At 37.3% G+C, this 19,917-nt stretch overlaps 1 protein-coding gene across 3 annotated transcripts in view; it reads right to left on the reverse strand.

Moving 5' to 3' along the window:
* The window catches only part of Shtn1 (shootin 1), a 91,773-nt gene that overhangs the window by 19,791 nt on the left and 52,065 nt on the right, over positions 1 to 19,917 (reverse strand). For all 3 annotated transcript variants that reach the window (XM_023561611.2, XM_003479638.4, XM_063244816.1), the window contains 5 exons: positions 19,477 to 19,630; positions 17,445 to 17,544; positions 11,717 to 11,799; positions 6,744 to 6,853; positions 3,983 to 4,036 (listed from right to left, as the gene is read on the reverse strand). In XM_023561611.2, the coding sequence (XP_023417379.1) occupies positions 3,983 to 4,036; positions 6,744 to 6,853; positions 11,717 to 11,799; positions 17,445 to 17,544; positions 19,477 to 19,630 (501 nt within the window). The remainder of the gene's footprint in view (positions 1 to 3,982; positions 4,037 to 6,743; positions 6,854 to 11,716; positions 11,800 to 17,444; positions 17,545 to 19,476; positions 19,631 to 19,917) is intronic.

The raw sequence follows: 19,917 nt of genomic DNA on the forward strand, positions 1-19,917 counted from the left end.
TCTGTATTTCTAGGCAAATGTTTGTGCAGCAGGCAGGTGGTGTACTTCCCTGTGATCACATATATCGACTGACCTAGCACTCCAACGTCACAATTTTTTCATCTGAACTGTCCATTGTTTTGAAGGTTGCATAAACTTGGAAACACATGGAAGAAGAAAAAGAATTATTATTTTCTGATCAGAAGATAAAAGAACATCTCTTCTAGTATAACTGGCGAGACTTCATACCAGAGTCTGAATGCAACATTTTCCAGCAAAGCTAATAATCATGCCAGCTTTTGTGAAGTTGGGGCAGACTAGGCTATTGCTTTACCCTTGCTCCTCCCCACTGCCAACTTCTGGATTAAAAAAATTCTACTGGTTAAACAAGGTAACCTGTGCTTCTTCTCTAACTTAAAAAACACAGTAAATTCCTTGTAAATCAGATGGTTACACATTTCACATGATATATAGGTTGTAAATGTTTCGTTTAGACATTTTTTTCCTCTACCTGCTTAACACATAGAAAAGTAGCCTACTGATCAGATTATATTATGTTGCTGTCAGCTGTCTAGCCAACTAATATGTGAGATATTTACATAAGTAAGGATTTTAACCAGGCAAGTGACACTTTTCCCCTCTAGAAGTACCTCTTTTTGATTTTCACTAATTGCACAAATTCATAAAATATATTAAAAGAAAAAATCACATCATATGTAATGCTAGCTTACATTACAATTACAAACAAGATGATTTGTTGTAACATTACAGCTCTTACCTACTCATGAGAGAAACACAGTAAAGTGACAAAGTAAAGACAATGTCATTTTAGATACACTTGTAGAACTATCCACCTACCATTCATATTGCTAATTCTTTAAGTATCGCTTGTTAACAGTTATTTGAAAACCTATGATTATCCCTACTAAAATAACTTATAAAACTACTACCAATACATCATTTGAATGCCAAGAGGCTGAGTTATTTCAAGGCAAAGGGATAGGATACCTTGAGTCCCAAACTTCTTTCTTCCACTTACTGACTGATATGTTTAATTCAGCCAATATGTATACAAGTAAACTTTAAATACATAAGCAGTTGTGGAAGACAGATTTCTGCATGACTCTACACTGGAATGATGAAAAGCTCAGCTAATAAAGATCCTAAGATAATCTTAGTTATCTATTTATAATAGAGTCATAAAGTGTGGAAATCAGAAGTTGACTCAAATTATGTGGTCTGTGTAATTCCTTCATTTTATAAGAAACCTAAATTCCACGAGCCACAGGGTTTGCCCACATCCCACCTTAAGTCAGTGGTGGGCTAAACACAGAATTTCCATCTTCTAATTCCCAACATGGACTCTATTTCCAGCCACCATGGTCATCTAACAATCTTAGTCCCCATGCTCGTTACATCTCCATGATGCTAATATAATTTGCACATGGAAAAATCAAATGTTCAACAATTCTCATGCACTTTGTGAAACTGAAGATGTGTGAAAAAGACTGGAAAGAATGTTTGCTTCAAGCTATTGTAGTATTTGTTTTACAGCCAACCAAAGAGACTCTTCAATTAATTTGTATTAATTTAGTCTTTGGAACTCATCACTGCCACTTAGGTTTTTAAAAGATTGGGGTAATTCTAGAGGTTTCATCTGCTAAACTTCAAAACTCTTGTGTGATTATAAGAATGAACTGTTCATATTTTTATTTACAAAACAGCTTTAAGATTTTAGTGGAAGTAGATTTGGAAAAATGACCACTCAACAATGATTCTGAAAAGTGTACAACTCGAACAATAGTTTTCCAACTTTTCCAAACCAGAGATTTGTTTCTATATGTACTATCTCTCAACAGTAGCCAAATCTCTAAGTTCTGTTTATACCCTGGGTTACATTCCGTGTCAATAAAAACATGCCTCCCAGAGCTTTTTCTTGGATTCATCCCTACAGGGGAACTGCAAATGTGTTTCATGGCATCTCTCAGTACCAAGTACCTCTGTCCACACAGGTAGAGAACTGTAGGGTTTTGGTGGGGTGTTTTTCATGTATGCTTCTCACATGCTGTGACTATGTAGTTGGTACAGTGAGCCTTACTGAGTATAATCTTTACTGATAATCTTAATAGTCTGAGTTCTAGCAAGAAATATCAAAAAGCAGGCTGAGTTAGTGGCTGGCCTTCTCTTTCTAACAAGAAAGTGCAGAGGCTTTTTGTTTGTTTGTTCTTTGCTTTTTTAAGTGCCTGGGAATTACAAGTGGTCTACCATCCCTTAAAGGAAATTTCTTTTGGGAAGAAGAGAGTTTGCCATTTGGTAAGTAAAATATGGAAGAGATTCATGAGTTCTACTTTTTAAAAAACTAAATGTGATAAAATAATATTGCCAAAAGAACCCCTAATGGTATGTCAATGCCAGGTAAGGCAGTGAGATCTAATAACAGATGCAGGGCAAGACAGATAAGAACAATTTGCCAAAAAAAAAAGGGGGGGGGGTTAAAAGTTTTAGAATTTGAATAAATTTCAAAAATTTTTCTCTTGGAAGTGACATAAAATCAGTGACTATGACGATACATCTCAATGTTAGAGCACTTGTGTAGGATAATTAGGCCCTGGTTTCATTCTTCAGTCACACGCGCGCGCGCGCGCACACACACACACACACACACACACACACACAGAGTAATGCTGTAATTCAGTAAACTTGCTACCATCCAGTGTTACGAGAGCACAGAATACCTTAGATAATCAATTATCATATGTTTCCATACAAATGTCTGATTTTCTAAATAAATCAAAATTTTAAAAAGTCAAATTCAGTAGGATTTACTCTCACTGAAGATCAGTCCTGTTCTCCAGCATCTCACAGCTTCCCGTGGGGACATCTTCATCAACATGAATTAGCATCATAATGCAGGGGCACAAAAGGGACCATCACAGGGAGCTCCCTAACAGAACACCCTGGGTAACAATCTTTTGATCAAAGTAATCCATTAGATAATAACCACATGCTTATGCAGTGGTTTTAATACTGTAGGTAGAACACCACGGTTAGCCAGTGATACACCTCTTTTCAGGGCTAATCCCACTCACTTAAAACTAAAGTGAACTAATTAAGCTATTCTGTGTTAAGTCTACTGTTTAAAGACTGCTTGAAGAAAATAACTTTGTTTACCATCATTATGTGGGTGTCACTATGTGGATGTCCACAATGGTTAATCAGTACAGCAACAACAAACAGGGGAGTAGTTAGTCCTGCACCTCTGCCCCATGTTTGTTGACTTACTGTGCAGAACTGGGATCAGCACTGCACCAGGGTCTGAGAATAGAGCTTTATGTCTGGAGCATTTCTTACACGTGAGGGGTTTGTCTGACAGCAACTGATGGAGAGGGCAATAGCCATTTACTCTGCGTTTCAGAAAATAGAGAGAGGAATTATGCGTGTTTTCCAACAAGTGTGAATTACCTTTGAAGACAACATCAGTGACCTAAAGAGAGGGACTTTTATTTTATCCTCTAATTTCTCATCAAATAATTGTTTCGAAGATGAGAAAAAGCAGACTGTGACCCTGGGACAAACATATTTAGGTACAAGCTCAGCTTTACATGCAGGTGTTAAGAATTCCACTTTTGTGACTCAAAAGGAAAGCATTATCCATGTAAGCATCATCCACCTACTATAGTTCTGTATTCATAAACATGCACTGATCCTCCCATTTGGTCAGACACTTGACCTTCAGGGTGCAAGGCCAGGATTAGAAGGCAAGAACAGGAAACAATGCCTGCGAAAGTGTAAACCGCTCTTTTAGAACAATAAGAGCAAAGTGTGACTGGGCCGTTATTATTATATGTGCTTTAGGAATCCATTGTACAATCAAGTAAACTGTCAAGAGAAATGAATGAGAAAATAATAACAAAAACTATTCATGAAAAAAGATTGCAAGATATAGTCTCCTTTCACTTCCCAATTTAGTATAAACCAGTAATAAACTAGTATCTATTCTTACCAGTATTCCTTTTAGTTCATCCACGGCACTTTCAGAGCCCTTTGAAGAGTCTGGCTACAATTATAAAGAGAAAAATAATTACTGAGTAATCCAGTTTTAAAACACTAAATATTTTTACATGGCAAATCATTGGTAGCTATATTGGTGGTACATATGGCTGTATATTTTCAGCCAGGTTTATGGCTTAAGGTTTGAAAAAGAAATGTTGCCCATATCATATTAATGCTCCCCAGGGGCAACTGAAACGAAAATTAGAAGTTATATTCAAAGCAAAGGCACTCATGCTACCACTTTTTAAGTATTTTGTTACCCCTTAGTTTTATCATTGTACACGGAAAAGATTAGGTAATATCAGATTTCAAAGATCTGATTCCATGTTATTCAGAATCTTTAATAATAAACTGTTCCCCATGCAGGTCACTGAACTTTGCCAGCAAGCACAGGAAGAAAAGGCAATGCAGAGCAGAAAGCAAGTGCTGGGCCAAAACATCCCTTGATTCCATGAGCCCCTTATGAAGACCAGCTTCCAGGGGGCTTCAAGAATTTCACAGCAGGACGCAGTGGGAGAAGGAACCAGGGAAGAAGGTGGCTGCCAGGAAAAGGTTAGCATAGCTGCCTGTCAGAGAAGCGAGAGTCCTCCAGCGTGGCAGCCCTGTTGCTTCACCTCCTGAGGAAGTTAGGTTTGAGGCAGGTGTCTCCTTTGGAAGCCTAGTTCTCTTTTGTGTGTACCAAGAACAAAATAATTTCAAATAAAATTCTGGGTAATCTCTGCCTGCTCCAGTGACTCCTTCAACCAATTTAATGGAGGGAAAAATTGAGGCTGGGGCCCCATGAAAAAATAGCTCAGGAAAGACCTCTGACATCTCTTGTATCAATTCTTCTCACAAAAATAGAGATGGAGAGAAAACTTGCAAGACATAGCAACAGGATGACTAGATTCTCTCTCATCAAGAAATGGGCAGTGATAAACAGGAATCCATATTCTTTTCCACTCCAAAGACAACAATGTAATAAGCTCCCGCTTCAGTGTGAAAAATAAAAGATGAAGACAGTGCAAAATTAGGCTAAGGCATTCAACTTTCACAGGCCAGGTTTCCTGTGACTCATACATGCCCTCAGCACCAGGCATGAATTCTAAGAAACTCATTGCAACTCATGCCAGCACTGCCCATGGTATCAAGGAATTTAGAAAATACGCAGTTAAATTAACATTCTCCAAGCAGGAAAAATGTTCATATGACACCTGTGATTTTTCTGAACAAACACCCTATGTCAAGGCGCACTCAAAGAGCTGCCATGCCACCAGAGCTGTTCTGATTTCAGAAACCTTTTGGAGCCTGGACTGCAAACTCTGTTATCATGTAATTTAATGAAGCACTGAGGGCACAGGGGAACAAGGCTGTACCCAAGCATGCACTGACCGTTTGCTTTAGAGGGTATCAACCTGGCCATTCAGCACTACATCTACACAGCTTAATGATTACCAGCAAAAAACCCAGTCATCCACTGATCTTGTTCAGTTGTTTTCCAGAGTCTGAATTGACATTAAATAATGCGCAACTGTTGGAAGAGTCATGGGAAGAAAGAAAGAGCACAGAGTGATACTCTGACAAATGAAAGTACATGCAGAACATTACTTATGATTTAAGAAGTTTGTAACATTTTCCTCCTCTAATTTTGTTTCTTTATGACACTGCATTTTACTCTGGTAATAGTTCGGTTTTGCTTATTTTTTTCATAACAGTTGTGACATGAAAATCATAAAAATGTATTCTTCAAAGTGGCACTCAGACCCTGTACTTTAAAGCATTATTACATTTTATTCCACTGAATCCTGATGACCACCCCATGAGTCAGACAGGGCAGGTGTTGGCCTAGTTTTGAATTGGAAAAAAGCATGGGAAAGTTGTGGTACTATCAGGACCTCACTCCAACAAACAGGACTTGTCTCTCACTCAGCTTCCCTCCAGTTTTGCATTCTGTTCTTTTCTCAGAAAATGGGGCAAGATGAATGGCACAGACTGACCTATCCTACCTGGCTGAGGAAACTTCTCTCTCACAGATGAGCTGAGCATGGCTTCGCCCCCTCACCCCGTTACTCCAGCCCAGTCACCAAGCCATGAAGTTTGAGGAAAAGAAGGGAACAGGTCTGTTCATATCTAATGTGAATGAGGGAAAAAAGGCTATTTCTTCAAGAAAAATGTCAGAAAATATTACTGGACCCATTTAAATGTGACAAATACACCAATGAGAAGCGTGCAACTAGACTCAAAGTGTTTCACAATCCTAGAGGGCTCATCGTGTCTCCTGTAAGAGGCAGTGGATTTTACACACAAAATCTTAGTTCTACAGTGTCCTGGTTCTGCTCTACCATTATGATGTGATCCCCCTGCCAAAACTAAAGCCTCTAGGTGTAAGGATTTTGTTTTGTTTATTGCTGTATCTTTCTGCCTAAAACAGTACTTGGCACAGAGTATGTACTCAATAGACCCACATCAAAGAGCCAGGGATCAAAGAAAAGAAAGGGAGTAACAATTGTTAACTGTGTGATATGGCAGTTCATATCAGTGACCCTCTGGAGGACAGGACGGCAGGGCTTGCTTTTTATGCTGACTTAGGGCCAGAAAGTCCTCCAAGAGCATGCTCCTAAAGAAGGAAAAGCTTTTTATGACACAATCTTATCCTAAGATTTGAAACTTTCATCAAATTGTACATTTTTACCTTTAATAAAGCAAATGTCAAGGGGAAAGAGTAAATATACCTTTGCCTTGGGTCTGGCTGTCTGATTAACTGGTCTAAGATGAACTCCCTTTTTAATTCTATCCATCATCTCTTCGACAGCTTGCCTCTTTAGGTCTGTGACTTCCTCAGCTGTTCAAAGAACAAGTACATAACCATGTTAGCTTACAGAAAAACAGCTAATTCCTATATTGGGTGACTTAAAGAGATTGCACTAAAGTTACTAAGGTTAACTACTACCAGCTAGCAGCACTTTTTAAAATAAGTTGTTTTTTTTTTTTAAATAAAAGATCAGATCAGAAAAATGAGTTATAACAATTAACATTAAATTTGTAGGGTAGGAATCAACAGTTTCACTTATATTAAAGAACATAGAATTCCATTCACTCAACATGGATCTTTCCATATCTTTTCTAAAAGTCCAACTTTCTCAAATAATCATCATCCTTACCTCAAAATGTTTTTATAAGTTACAATACATGCTAGGTCAAAGACATCAACACAGGCCTACTTGGAAAAGAAAGAATCAAAGAGATATTTTCCTTGTTGGAAGAAATCCATAGTCAAAAGATAAGCAGTAGAGAGCTAAAATCTGCCATCTTTTGTTTTTGAATAACATAAATAGGAAATATTTAAGCAACCTTTTCAAATCTTTTTAAATTGTCCATGATAAAAGAAAACAGATCCATCAATTAATTAAATGTGATTAAAATCTCAACTATTGTCTAATCCTTGCAGTTTTGCTTCAAGAATTGCATTTCTTGAGATGTATATCTTTAGATTAATGCAACTAAAGTAAACTTATTAATCAAAATACTGAAATTTGTGTTCCTTGCAGAATAACTTGACTGAATACAGAACCATTTTGGAACACTGGTTACCATTCATGTGGCTCTAGATCTTGTGTTTATCTATAGTCAGCTGACTACAGTCAATATATTAAAGTCTGAATATCTCATAAAGACTTTCCAATTAGCCTCTTTATTAGATTCCTGACTACCTGGCACATGGAAGTACTCAGGTATCTAAGGACCAATTTACTTCTGCAGTCTGGGCTTTATATACGCTGTCAGGATTTTTACTCTTTGAGTAAAAACGGCTAACTCCAAATGGCTGGCTTCTATATGGAGACCACAACTGTATTCCCAGGCAAATTAGTACTAGCACTAGTAAGGAAGCCTGAGTCATGGCTTCCTTTCTGAAGACCTCATGCTAACCTCAAATCACCATTCCTCATATACAAATGCTTTGGGAACCAATAAAAGAGTCCTGATGGCTCCACTGTCCTCACCTCTATAGCTCTATAATGACTGAGCCACTGCTACTTTCACCATATAACCTAGGTTCTCTGATCTAATCCTCACTTCCAAGAGCCATCATCCTAAGATAGTACTGAAAAGCTTAAATTTTTTTAATATCTAAACAACATTTTTCAGATCCAGAAATCAAAAAAGTATCTTTTGCCTGGTAACATGGGAAATATGGCCACTGAAGTTAGAACTCATTAAATGAAAGAGCAAAACTGTAGATTGATGGCCATGTGCCCTTACGTAGCATTTCAGTGGGCAGCTTTTGACAGCTCACAAATATCAACAAGGGGACAGACCACCAATTGCAATGAGTACAATTCATGCATTTATTCGCTTGCTCACTCATTCCACATCTGAATATCTATTGTGCAGTACACAGTGCCTCTGCTGACCCTATTCACAACCAGGGGAGATAAAACCCAAATCTGTCATTCAAATACTGGTATGCGTATGGGATTTATTCCTGGGAATTGAGAACACAGCCTCAAAACGCATCTGATTTTTTCCAGAAAAGCTGCCATTTTGCGTGAGACCAGGAAGAGCTGTGTGGCAACAGGAACACCGCCTACAAACAGATTAGCACTCTGCAAGGAACGACTGAAACCCAATTAAATGCACCATACAAAAACTAATTAAGGCAGACAGATGGAGAATTATGGTCAACACCATTCAAATCTGCTACAACATCTAACATAGCAGGAATTTAAAGTAGTTTCTTATATTTGCTTGCCAGAATCATAGTGATAATTCAGAGAAGTGCCACTATCTGTATTGTGTACAGATTATAAACCACGCTTTAATTTCTCAGTCTTTTTCAAATTTAAAGGCTTAATTGGTCTTAAGAAATCACTCTTATCAGATTCCCTACACAGGCACAATACAAGGGCAACGCTAGGTTAGCTGCACAAGCTTTCTTTCTTGCCGACCCTGTTTTTGAAATAGCAGAAAGCAATCTATATGAACTTCCAAACTATTAAGCAGTTCTAATAAATCGGCAAGAATCACCAGCAGAGAGCTCATGGTATGTTTTGTAATTCTTTTTGCAATCACACAGTTGGTAATTGTCTCACAAAAGCATGTAATCAGGGGGATAATAGAAATATGCAGGATACTGGAGATTAAAGAAAAGGGACAAATGAAGACAACAGGTCTGATGTTATAGAAATGCCACAGGAAAATAAAATCAAATGTTCTCGGAGTTAGTGCTTCAAGTCTTATATCAGAAAGCTACATGTAATTAATTGGGGCTTAAATTTTGAGACTCACTTGAAAAATGAATTAGTTCCAAAAAGGAAAAACAGGATGGAAACTTACAGATGGAACCATCACCTTGCTAGTCAACAGTATCTTCTATTATTATCTGGAAAAAACTAAATTTCTAAATTCCACTGATAACTTTTTAAAAGGTGAATTAAAAAACAAAGCAAAATTTTATGCCATCACAAGGTATAAAATCTTAAAAGAATACACTATGGCTAAGTAAGTTTAAATTTGACCTACGGCCAGAAAATTAAGGAAATTTCCTTAACTACAATACTGTAAGAGCCTGTTGGAGAATGACTCTCTTTAGTACTCTTCAAAGGGTGGCTGGTAACCTGTCTAGTTTTTAGCTAACATTTTGAGTGTTCCATACACACTGAGTCCTACACTAAACATTTTTCATAATATGAGACCTATGAATTCTTACACCAACCCGATGAAACAGGAAATGTAACAGTTCCTGCTTATCTGCAGGGCATATGTTACAAGACCCCTATAGTGGCTGAGCCATACATAATGCTGTTTTTTCTTACACAGACATACTTATGGTAAAGTGTAATTTATAAATTAGGTACAGTAAAAGCTTAACAACAATAACTAGTAATAAAATATAACTATTTTAAGAATACATTATACTAAAGTTATGAGAATGGGATCTCCTTGATTGCCTCATGGTGAGTAGCACATACATCATGGATACACTAGAAAAAGGGATTATTCACATCTGGGCAAGCCAGAGCAGGACGTCAGATTTCATCATGCTACTCAAAACAGCAAGTGAAAACCCCTACGTTGCTTATTTCTGGAATTTTTCATTTATATTTTCATTGTTGACAAGGGTAATTGAAATCACAGAAAGTAGGTAACTACTGTATTATTACCCCTGTTGTCCAGGTTAGCAAACTGACACATAGAGAGGTTAAAAATAAACAACCAATAAATGATTGAAATAAATGATAAACATTAGGCACGCCACTGAAAACTCAGCATTGGCCTGTTCAATACATGCCTGTCAATATCACAATTATTAACTTCAATGTTCATAATGATTTTTTATATTTTAATTTTAAAATCACAGCTCAAATATTTCACAGATTCTTCACGACCAAGCTTCCTAGGAGTAGTAAGTGAAGAATTCCCCACTTGGAAGCTCTGAAAACTTTGCCAAATGTATATTAAGAGCCATCCAACGTGCTGACATAACAAGGAAACAGTGATAGCGAGACCATCTCTACATTGTAAATGCGTATCCTAAAGTGTCACAAATGATCCAATGTTTGATGCTCTACATTAATTAATTAATTAATTTATTTATTTTTAAATATTTTATTTAAAAGGAAAAAGAGAAAAAAAGCAGAACAAAACAAAACAGTGTAAGGGTACAAGTAATTCAGAACTACAGAAAAGCAAAAAAACAAAAAACAGTATGCTCTCACCAGTTAATAGATTACTCGCTATCATCTTAGAAACGGTGTTTCAGGTCACAGGATCAAAGCACACAAAGCGAACATTCAAACAGTGAGACTGCAAACAGTTGTATTCAGTAATCCAATCCAAACTATTAATATGGTCTTCTATGTAACACACCTAAACACCCTTGCTGTTGTATCCTTCAGGGCACTTTTCTTTCCCTCTCTTTATTACAACAAAATTTACACATTTTGGGCTTAATTGCTCCCTTAGATCTTATTACTTTTTTTTTGTAAGAGAATTAAATCAAGCATGATAAAACAAAGCTGTCAGTCAAAACCAAGGATAGACATAGCACATGATGTAAAAACAGAGTACAAGGTTATCAACAATGGTTACCATAATGCCTCTTGTATCCTTAAGAAGAATTGTCTATCTCTTTAGGTATTATAAAGTTAAACATAACAGCAGAGAGAACAAGACCAATAAAACCTAAACTTTGTAAATCTTACAGCACCTCAAAAGAGGATAATAGTCAAACCAGAATGGGCATCATAATGAATCTTATTGCCTTTAAAGTAGTTGCCTATACTCTGATACTTGATAAGTTTCATACAGGATGCTCTACATTTATGCATCATGCATTTCCTCACTGTATGAGCCATAACAAGACACTGTAAGTAACTGCCTTGCTGATGCATGATACCAGTGTAGCACACAGTAGGAACTTGGCAACTCAAAGAAATCTTTCTCCAAACCTTCCTCTGGAATCTCTATGCTACCCCAAAATATTCATTCCTCCATGAAAACATATTTCCTGGTGTATCTCTTATTACAGTGGCATGCATACATAGTTATCTCTTCTAGACAATAACCTTGGATATCTGGTTCCTCTCTAGCTGTTCCTCACTCTTCTCTTCCAGCAGCCTGTCCACAATGACCCCAACACACACATGAATTGAAAAATTGTACACCATCAACTGCTCAAAGTAAACCCAATGTAGATAACACTTACTTGTTTCTGGTTGAGTTGCCTTCTCTTTTTTAGCACCACTACCACTGGGGTGGGATCGTTTTCGGATCATGGACATGAGGGACCTTTAGGGGGAAGACACAAGTCAACAGGAGTTTTCCAACAGGTAAGGTGCATAGATTTTAAATCATCAGTAAATCTATCTGTGGAGGTGAATACTCATGTACAACTAGAATTTAAGTCATCTCCTTTCCACTTTTGATAATATTAAATTTGTTATGACCTTACAGAAAAGAAATATGAATCATCCTTCTGGGTAAAACCAAACTAATTACTAAAGGAAGGAGACTGCTATAATTACTAACACATACTTAACAGGAAAATAAATACAGAGAAAATTTCAATATGCACATAAAAATTCAGAAACAGCTATTTGTGCAGTACATTTAAGAGACAAGAAAGTATGAAAAAATCAAGATAGTTCACATTAAAAAGCAGTCTATATGTGACAGTTAATGTCTACTGGTGATACATGGATATAAAAACATCTCAATCTGCATGATGTAAACAAAATGCTTAGATATAAAATATACTGTCTCTACCACATTACTAAAATCAATACACAAATTCCAAAATGTGGTACCTTGGACCACACTGAAATTTTAAAATCTCCAATTGAAGGCACTATAAAAAGAAAAAGTATATAGTCTACAAATCAATGAAAAACAGCAGATAACAGAATAAAATAGACAAAAATTCCAAAATGCCACAAGAAAAGATATCCAAGCTTTAAATATACATAAAAACATAGGTACCTAACTTCCTTAATCATTAGGAAACACAAATTAAATTCATATGAAGGTACCACTTTTCACTTACCAAATCCACAGAAATATTTTATGTCTGACTACATAAAATGGTGGTGGTGAGGAATTTTCATGTTGAACAGGGTATATAAACTGATAGAGCCACTCTGAAAGGCTACTTGCTTGGCACTATCTAGGAGAGCTAAACATACACACATGTATCTGCTAAGAACTAGTAATTCCACTATGTATCAGAAAATTAAATACAAGCAGGATCCATGTGCAAGAATGTTCATGTGGAATTTCTATAAATTCTCTGAACTGGTAGGAAGTCAAATGTCTTATCACCACCATAACAAGTAAGTACATTTTGAGACAGTCATAAGGTAAACCATGTATCAAGTGAGGGGTGAACTGACACACAACACAACACAACATAACACCACACAACACAACACAGACAATCTTACAAAATAATGTACAGTGAAAAGGACAAGACATAGTGAATATAGGAAAACCCCAATCATAGAAAGTTCAGAAATAGGCCATGCAGATATTATAGTAGTTACAATAGTACAGTTGTAGTAGTTTAGGGATCCTTGGGGGCTCAAAACAAAATTTCCCACAAATACCCCTTGGCATGCTTACTACTATTAACAAAGAAGACCTACTGGAAGACTTTAGAAAGTCTCTCTGTCCTCCTGTCTTGTCTTATCTGAGAAGCAATTCCCAGGGACCACAGTTACCCCTCCCTCAGGCCAAGCACAGAAACTTGACATATTGCTGTTAACCTTTCCTCTGCTTTGTGCATGGAAGGAAGGGAGCCTGTAACTCACCTTGTCTGACAGTAAATCATAAAACCCTCATCCTACCTCATAGCCAAGAAGAAGGAATGCTACACAGAGAGGCCAAGAAGAATCTGAGCACCTAGGCCTTGCTAGATTCCCTCTTGGTCTATGATCATTAGCTCAGATCCCTTTGTTCTTCACTGAGCCTAAGCATAAAAACAGACAGCTTTCCCTGGGTCTGCAGTCCTTTTACTGAAAGCTCCTGTATCGCATAAAACTTCAATTAATATATTGGTTGTGCTTTTCTCTTGCTAACCTGCCTTGTGCTACAGAAGTGTCCCTTATGATGGGTGAGGATAGGCAGCATACATTTTCCATCCCTACAGTATGCATAACATAAGCAGAATTTTTTTTTAAGAGGGACAACGAGATGATTACCATAAAAGTCAGGTCAATCTGGGTATGGTGGTGCACATCTGCAATCCCAGCACTCTGAGAGGCTGAGGCAGGAGGGATCACAAATTCAAGCAACTAAGCAATTTAGTGCCTTAGCAAGATCCTGTCTAAAAATAAAAAATAAAATGGGCTGAGGATGTAGCTCAGTGCAAAGGTCCTAGATTCATCCGTCAGGGACTAAGGAGATGTGTTTGGGAAAGGATCCCAGGATGCCTGCCTTGTTCTGTTTCTTGATCTGTACATTAGCTTGTACACATATACATTAAAGTTTTCCCCACAAAAAGTCTCAAGCAAGAAAATCTAGAAATTTTTTTTTGTTTACTCTTTCAATTACCAAAGTAAACTGGGTTTGATAAAATACAGTTCCAGGCAAGACATGCTGGGAAGCTGGCAATGGAAAAAAATACCTAGAGAACTAGAAACCATCATGCTGCCCTGAAAGAAAGGAGCCCAGGAACAAGCAGATAAAGACGTGCTCAGAGGACCTAATGTTGCCTACTCACTCTAATGTGTGACTTTTTTTTATATATTAATCATCTTCCTGGCTGCTTTTTCTGAAAGTTTCAAACCACACTGGACAATCTCCCCCATAAAGCACAGGACGGAGAAAGTACCACAGCCTGCTCCATCCTGCAACAGTCACGGTCCTGCCTGACCGGGAAACAACTGACCACCGAGCTTGTGATTCTATCTAGCTTACATCGCCTCTGGACTCATGAGGGCCCCAAGAGGAAACGAACTATTTTCACATAGGTTAGGCACACTCACTTCCGTGTGAGTTGGAAATAAGCACATCTGATTCTAGAAGTTGTCAGAAATGAAATAATGTGAATTTATGTGTTCATTTTTCTCTTTTTGTCAACTAAATGCCTGGAGTTCAATGTTTACTCATCATCATGTGAGGCATAGTGGGCTTGGGGAGGGTTCTCTCCTCCCCGTCTCACCTCACCCAGTAACAACCTCAGTGCTTATTCAGAGGGGAAATTTTGAGAATATGCATTCCTGTCCATAAAGAGGATGAGGGCCAGGGATATAGCTCAGCAGCACAAGAGCCTGCCTCGCAAGCTCAAGATCCCTAGTTTGATTTCTGGTACTAACCACCACCACTACCACCCCCAAAAAAAGATGAAGCAGGAACTTGCTTATACTGCTCAGAGTATTTATATATATTTCACATATGTGATAATGTATGTTTATCGCTGTAAATCACCTTGGTAGATGACAGAAAATCTTAGCTTAAAATGTTCTGCATTGAGGTTGGTGCCCAGAGGAAAATTATTTGTCATATTAAGAATAATCCATCAAGGCAGAGCTTTAAGAATAGCAAAGACATGGTGTGGACCACATAATAGAGAAGCAGAACTGAGCAAGACATCTGGGACCAATAGTCCAAATCCCTGGCTAATGCTGTCTCATGGAATCACACTTTCAACTGAAGGGATGAAACCTACAAGCAGCAGTCATTCTAAGACAGCTAAGTCAGTGGTGAATTTTCTTCTTTGCAGTTCTTCATGAAGTGTTCTTCTCCATGGTTGTTTCATACAGCAACCTGACCAGGCCAGAGCATACACATGTATTTGATCAAATAGGTACTTCTGTGCAGGTGATTTGGAAGAGATTAATATTTACGTCTGTAGCTGAGAAAATCAGGCTGACTCCCTCATGTCATGGACCTCACCGAATCAGCTGAAGGTCTAATTGAACAAAAACAATGACTTTTCCCTTGGTAAAAAGAATCCCTCCTGCCTGAGTGCCTTCAAACCACCACTCGGGGTTCTCCCTGCGTGCCGCCTTGCCTGAGACCAGTCTTACTTTCGCTGCTCTCCAGTGACATGACCACGGCATGCCTTCTTTCACCTTCCTCTCTATCGTTGTCTAGGTGGAAAGAGAGGGAAGGTGAAGGGAAAAAACAATAAAGCCATTTATAGACGCCTGAGCCTCCCTTCAGCTCCACTTCACATCAATCTATGGTCTACATCAGGACGAAACAAATGGCTCAGGGACGAAGTCAGAAAACCTTGACTGCTGCGTTCAAAGTTCACTGAAACTCACAACATACACTCAATACATTTCTTTGACAAGAAAGTATTCCTCACCAAAGAATTATTTTTCTGAAAAATGATATATGTCCTTATTATATAAATTCATTTCAAAATAAAAGCCATATTATTCAATAAAAATTTTCTGTGAAAAGCCTTATAAAACAGTGTGTGCCTGAGATGTATGCACATAGTCCTTAATCTTACACTCATTTCCATGGAATTATAATTATAAAGTACTCTTTGAGAAATAAAATTCTATTTAGTTTATATTTTACTTTTAATTTTAGGGGCACTCAACATTTCTGAGACTAAAAAATTAAAGGCCAACCATAAGATTGTAATTGCCTTTTAATACTTCTCCTTCCTCACAGAAGTAACCTTTCTCATCAGCTCAAATTTCTAGACCTCAAAGATCAAAGTGATGAATTTCTAATTTTAAATGTCAAATTCAGAATATATCTTATAGAGCTAGCTGCCCAGGAGAGAAAGAATTTAAAATACCTGAAATTCTTTCAATTGACTCTTGGACAGATCGTGTGTAGAAATTATTTAGCCTTAACTACTTCAGTGGCTTAAAGTAGATTATGTCATACTCCACTCAGTAAGGAAAAGTAATGAGAATCTTTTTTAAAAGGCAAAGTCCCATTTTCAAGTCATGTGGGAGGAACACACTACACATTCTATTCAGATGGATCAGCAAAGGTACAAAGTATGAATAAATGGCCTCTCTGTGTGAAAGGATTAAACAAATCACATGAGTTAATGAAAGCTAAAAAACCAAGCAAAAGTTTAAATGCCATTTGTTCAAGAATAAATTATACAAAAGCAGCTTACGTGGTGTCACAAAGTATATGGTCACCATGGCAAGTAGGCTGTCTTCTGTAATTCTGGGTGGCATCAGGCAGGGCCCCGAAGCAGGTAAAATCGGACTTTAGATCTGGCTACCTTGTATTTCATTCAAGGAAAGCACTGGAAACCACCAAGTCACCTTAGGCCTCAGAAAAAACAAATTTCCTTTCCCAGAATTTAACTACAATCTATTTTTCTTACAGAAAACTCCTCCCTTGGCAACTAAAACATTAAATATGAGGATTAAAAATAATTAGTTCTTTTAGATTAATTAGTAATTTGTAACAGATTTAAATTTTACATTAGTGCTTTTAAAAATAAGTGAATAAACCAAAGCTTTTCAAATTCAACCAGTGAAGAGAAAAAAAAAAGTGAAAACATTTTGAAGACACTCAAAATTCCTGTTTGCACAGTTAAATGAAATCTGAATGTTGTGGAAGGAAACCCTAAAACTAAAGCACCTAAAATGAAAAATTAACGTCAAGCTCCAGGGCTTGGAACATCCAGGTTGTATCTCAGGATTTACAAACAAGCAATAAAACTCATAGGCCCTAAGACTCCCTTGCCAGGGATTTAAAAGGCCTACTCTGTCTGTCTGTCTGTCTGCCTGCCTACCTGTCTATCACGTACCTATCATACAGAAAGGGATTCGTACACCAGCCTTTAGAAAGTTTTCCAAGAGAAGTGCTATCTTTCACACTTTTTACTGTTCCTCTAATGATGTAATCTAAGCTTGTATTCAAAAGAAAAGGACACCACTAGCACAGCCAAGTTCTCAGACAGGAAGTAGGGCTGAGCGCGGAGTGAGTGTCTTCCTGCTCTTGCTTACCGGATGGGATTGGGAGGTGGCGGGGGAAGCGGTGGTGGAGGAGGAGGTGGAGGAGGCACTGAATTCTCAGACTGGTTCACTCGTTTCTGAAGCTCATCCACTGCACAGGCAGCAAGCAGTTCAGGAAAGAGAGGAAAAAGTAACTCAACATCTTTTATACACGTGAAAGAATAAAATGACATAATCTCTCAAAACCAAGTGCTTTTTATGAGGCCATTAATAATTTCAATATGAAACTGCAGATTTTTAAAATGTTTTATTATTTAGTTTATCATTTATGCAAGAAAGGCCTTCCATCTTTTTCCTGCATACATGATTTTGGAAAAACAAAAAAATTCAAGACATTGGCTAATGGGTAGGAAGTAAGGATTGAGTAGGTTGAAGAAATATTTGTAACAATGTAGTGCACTGCTCAAACACTAGGAGACTGTTAACGCTTGAATTTAAAAGTGTAGGGACTAAGAGTTAATTTTAAAGATGACATTTACTAAAGAACTTTAATAGTTGCATACTTTGCTCCTCCGCTGCATTTCCTTCAAAAACTGCAACATTATAGAGTCCTTGATTTTAACCAGGCTCAGATTCCTGAATGCCTGTGTCCCAGAAACTTTCTGCTTTTTTGAAGAAACTCTAGAAATACAATTTATTCATTCATGTCACTAATGAGACAGACACTTATTAAATACTAACAATGTGAAGAAGCCTACACACAGTTCTGTGGGAGACATACTATATTCCTGACTTCCCGGAACTCAATTTGTGAGCTTCAAGGAGCTTGCAGGGCTGAGGATGTAGCTCAGTGGCAGAGCGTTGCCTTGGCTAGCAAGCATAACACCCTGTGTTCAATACCCAGAAACACAAAAATAACTTAGTAAATAAATGTGTCTCACAGATGCTAATCCTAGAACTTGGGCTAACGGGTGACTCTGCTGAATACTGTTCTGAGGTAGCTTCCTCTGCCCATGATCTACTGTTGTTTTCACCCTCAGCCCTTACGCAGGCAGTGTGGGCTATCTTCTCAACACCCAGAGCATTCCAACCATTTCACACACAAGTATCTGTCTCTCCAAACCAATTCTGAAACCTGACCACAAACAGCATGCTTTATTTTCCTCTATATTTCTCAGTGGAACCTAGGTCTGAGCTGGGTACACACACAGCAAATTATAAATAAATGCATTCAATTATCTCTAGGGCCTACTCCTTTTCACCATAAAGGTAGCTTTGGTTATAGGCTACTACAATGTTCAGGAAGGGAAAATTTCATAATTTTGGATCAATTTTTAAAAAATAAAATTGTAATCAATTTTCATTGTGAAGAAGCATTGAACATTTTAAAAGCCTACATGGTTTCACAAAGATTTTAAAATTCTAGTATAAAATTAACCAAAAATATCTGAAGTGAATATTGAAGCTGTTATAAAGGGAATGTACCTGCCTCCTTAAATTACCTACCTTCTAACTGAGACTTATACTTATGCCTGTGTAGTAATCCAGCTCACACATTCCTGGTAAGCCTTCTAGCACTGAATGAATACATCCTTTGATTTAAGCATCCCCTGGTGTTTTAAAAGTCTTTCCTTTTAATATATATATTGTTGCCCATTTCATTGTTAGGTGTGGCATACAAAGTATTATTTCATGTGTATAATTAGTCTGCAAAGAAGGAACATGAACACCAAAGATGAATGTATTATAGAAAAATTCTTTTACAAAAAGTACTCTGACATGAACAAGATGAAGTAACAAAGAACATTCATCTCTAAAGCCCTGAGAAATGATGAAATTTTTGGTATTCCATGCTAAGGGCATCTCTGAGTCCTAATCTTGCACCTCGATATCCAAAGAGAAAGTCTAAATATTTTTGAACCATTTGATGGCAGAGGTTATTCTACTGAGCGTCTGCAGTTAGAAAGAAAGGAATTTAAAGACCCATCTTGGTGTTTTTCCATGGTATTTCATACTGACTATATGCCATGTTTTGTTCTTGACCTTAACAAATGGAGAATAAGACATGGGTCCTGAGTTTTACCAGAATGCTTTAAATTTCTGGCTTTCTCTTCAGAATTCTGGTATTTCAATTCCAGCTCCTTCTTGTCTTCTTCTAGAAGCTCCAGTTGCTGTTTGAGGTTGTGTATCTCTTTGTGCAGTGTTTCATTTTCTAGTTGCTCCTCCAATCCTTTGACCTGTAAGTTTTAAAGAAATTTTAATGATGTAATAGGTTTTCTTTCATCAATCAAAAGGAAAAAATATTTTATGACATTGCTCTTCATAGCAGAAAAATTCCAACCCATTTTAAAATCATACAAATTCCAGATACAGGTAATACTTACAACCATGATAAACTCTTGAATGTAATACAAATTTACCAGGGAGTTAATTTTTAAATATTTAATATAAATTTACTGGGGAGTTTAATTTTAAAATATTAATCTTTAAATGTGAATTAAAAAATAAAACAATACCTAAAAGT

The sequence above is a fragment of the Cavia porcellus genome, unplaced genomic scaffold (assembly GCF_034190915.1).
Source record: "Cavia porcellus strain 051 isolate PalLab524CR breed Dunkin Hartley unplaced genomic scaffold, mCavPor4.1 scaffold_2, whole genome shotgun sequence".
Lineage (NCBI taxonomy): Eukaryota > Metazoa > Chordata > Mammalia > Rodentia > Caviidae > Cavia > Cavia porcellus.